Source organism: Sinocyclocheilus rhinocerous, unplaced genomic scaffold (genome assembly GCF_001515625.1).
Source record: "Sinocyclocheilus rhinocerous isolate Xijiao unplaced genomic scaffold, SAMN03320098_v1.1 scaffold135, whole genome shotgun sequence".
Taxonomy (NCBI): domain Eukaryota; kingdom Metazoa; phylum Chordata; class Actinopteri; order Cypriniformes; family Cyprinidae; genus Sinocyclocheilus; species Sinocyclocheilus rhinocerous.
In genome coordinates, this window is record NW_015632028.1 from 623,292 (window position 1) to 625,111 (window position 1,820).

Genomic DNA, 1,820 nt, shown 5'->3' on the forward strand with positions numbered 1-1,820 from the left:
AGAATGAGATAGATAGATATATAGATAGATAGATAGATAGAATGAGATATATATATATATATATATAGATAGATAGATAGATAGATAGATAGAATGCGATATATAGATAGATAGATAGATAGATAGATAGAGATGGGTGGATAGATAGATAGATAGTAGATAGATAGATAGATAGATAGATAGAATATCATGTATAATCTTGTTTTGGCCTTCCAGGAGCTGTGCAAGAAGCTTCACCAACAGATAGATAGATAGAATGAGATAGATAGATATATAGATATATAGATGATAGATAGATGATAGATAGATAGATAGATAGATAGATAGATAGAATGAGGTGGATAGATAGATAGATAGATAGATAGATAGATAGATAGAATATCATGTATAATCTTGTTTTGGCCTTCCAGGAGCTGTGCAAGAAGCTTCACCAACAGATCGACCAGGTTGATGAGGAGAGATATGACTTTAATGCAAAGGTTGCCAAGTCAGACAAGGAGGTAAAGATCACCACACCTCAGTGTTGTCGTATGTTCTGTGATTCATCCATTTGAGTGTTGTTATTAATAAATATTGGGTTGTCTGAGCTCCATTTTGACTGTGGTTTAATGTGTTTCTAGATTGAGGATCTGAAGATCAAGGTGGTCGACCTGAAGGGCAAGTTCAAGAAACCTGCACTAAAGAAAGTGCGCATGTCAGCCGACGCTATGCTTCAGGCTCTGCTGGGCTCCAAACACAAGGTCTCCATGGACCTGAGAGCCAACCTCAAACAAGTCAAGAAGGAGGTCAAAGAGGAGGTGGGTTGCAGATTCAGAAATGTTTCTTGTCTCTGCTTGGCCACGTTACCCATTTCATGGGAAAATCTCCAAGTGGAATGTATTTGGTCTGGACCCTCCTGTCAGCACGCTGTGCTCATGTCTGATGTTTTGTGTTTCCACAGTCTGCAGAACAAGTCGGCGACTGGCGTAAGAACATCGAGGATAAGGCTGGTATGGACGGCAGGAAGAAGATGTTTGAGTCCGAGGCTTAAGATGTGTTGTGGTTATTCTCCCATATGTCTTAAAATTTCTCTGCCAAACATCTTTCTATCCTGTGAACCTCCCGTTCCAATCAAAATATTTTTCCTGGACTGTTTTGCACATTGTACATTGTCCCAGTGTTGAATGGCATGGCATTAAAGATTTGTGTATACATATGTATTTGCCTTTGTGTTTTTGAGCGTTGCAGCACTCCTGAACAGCTAAATGTATTACCACGTACACTAATGCTTTGGGTCTGGAAGATTACATTTTTTTAGAAGACTCCTATGCTCACCAAGGCTGGATTTATTTGATTAAATATGCAGTAAAAACAATATTTTTGTGAAATATTATTTGAATTTCAAATAACAGTTTTCTGTTGTAATATGATATATAATATATAAATGTAATTTATTGCTGTGATCAGAGCTGAATTTTCAGCATCATTACTCCAGTCTTCAGTGCCACATGATCTTCAGAAATCATTCTAATATGCTGATTTGCTGCAAACATTTCTGAATATTATCAATGTAGGAAACGGCTGTCCTGCTTCATATTTTTGTGGAAACTGTGATACATTTTTTTCAGGATTCTTTGATGAATAGAAAGTTTAAAAAAACATTTATTTAAAATAGAAACATTAGAAATGTGTTAATATAGCAATTTTGTCTGCAATAAGTTTACATTACATTACATAAAGGAAGATTTAAATTACGTTATTAAAAAAGTTATTATAATAAACAACTTACACTGAAGTAGTCCCACGATACAGTAATAGTGTCATATGGTAATACCATGGTA

General features: G+C 35.7%; 1 protein-coding gene across 1 annotated transcript in view; it reads left to right on the forward strand.

The window, feature by feature from the left end:
• The window catches only part of LOC107742057 (troponin I, fast skeletal muscle-like), a 2,556-nt gene extending 1,493 nt beyond the window's left edge, over window positions 1–1,063 (forward strand). The window contains exons 4-6 of the mRNA XM_016554913.1: window positions 411–500; window positions 621–797; window positions 941–1,063. Of these exons, the coding sequence (XP_016410399.1) occupies window positions 411–500; window positions 621–797; window positions 941–1,030 (357 nt within the window). The 3' untranslated portion in view covers window positions 1,031–1,063. The remainder of the gene's footprint in view (window positions 1–410; window positions 501–620; window positions 798–940) is intronic.
• Window positions 1,064–1,820: the final 757 nt, after the last annotated feature.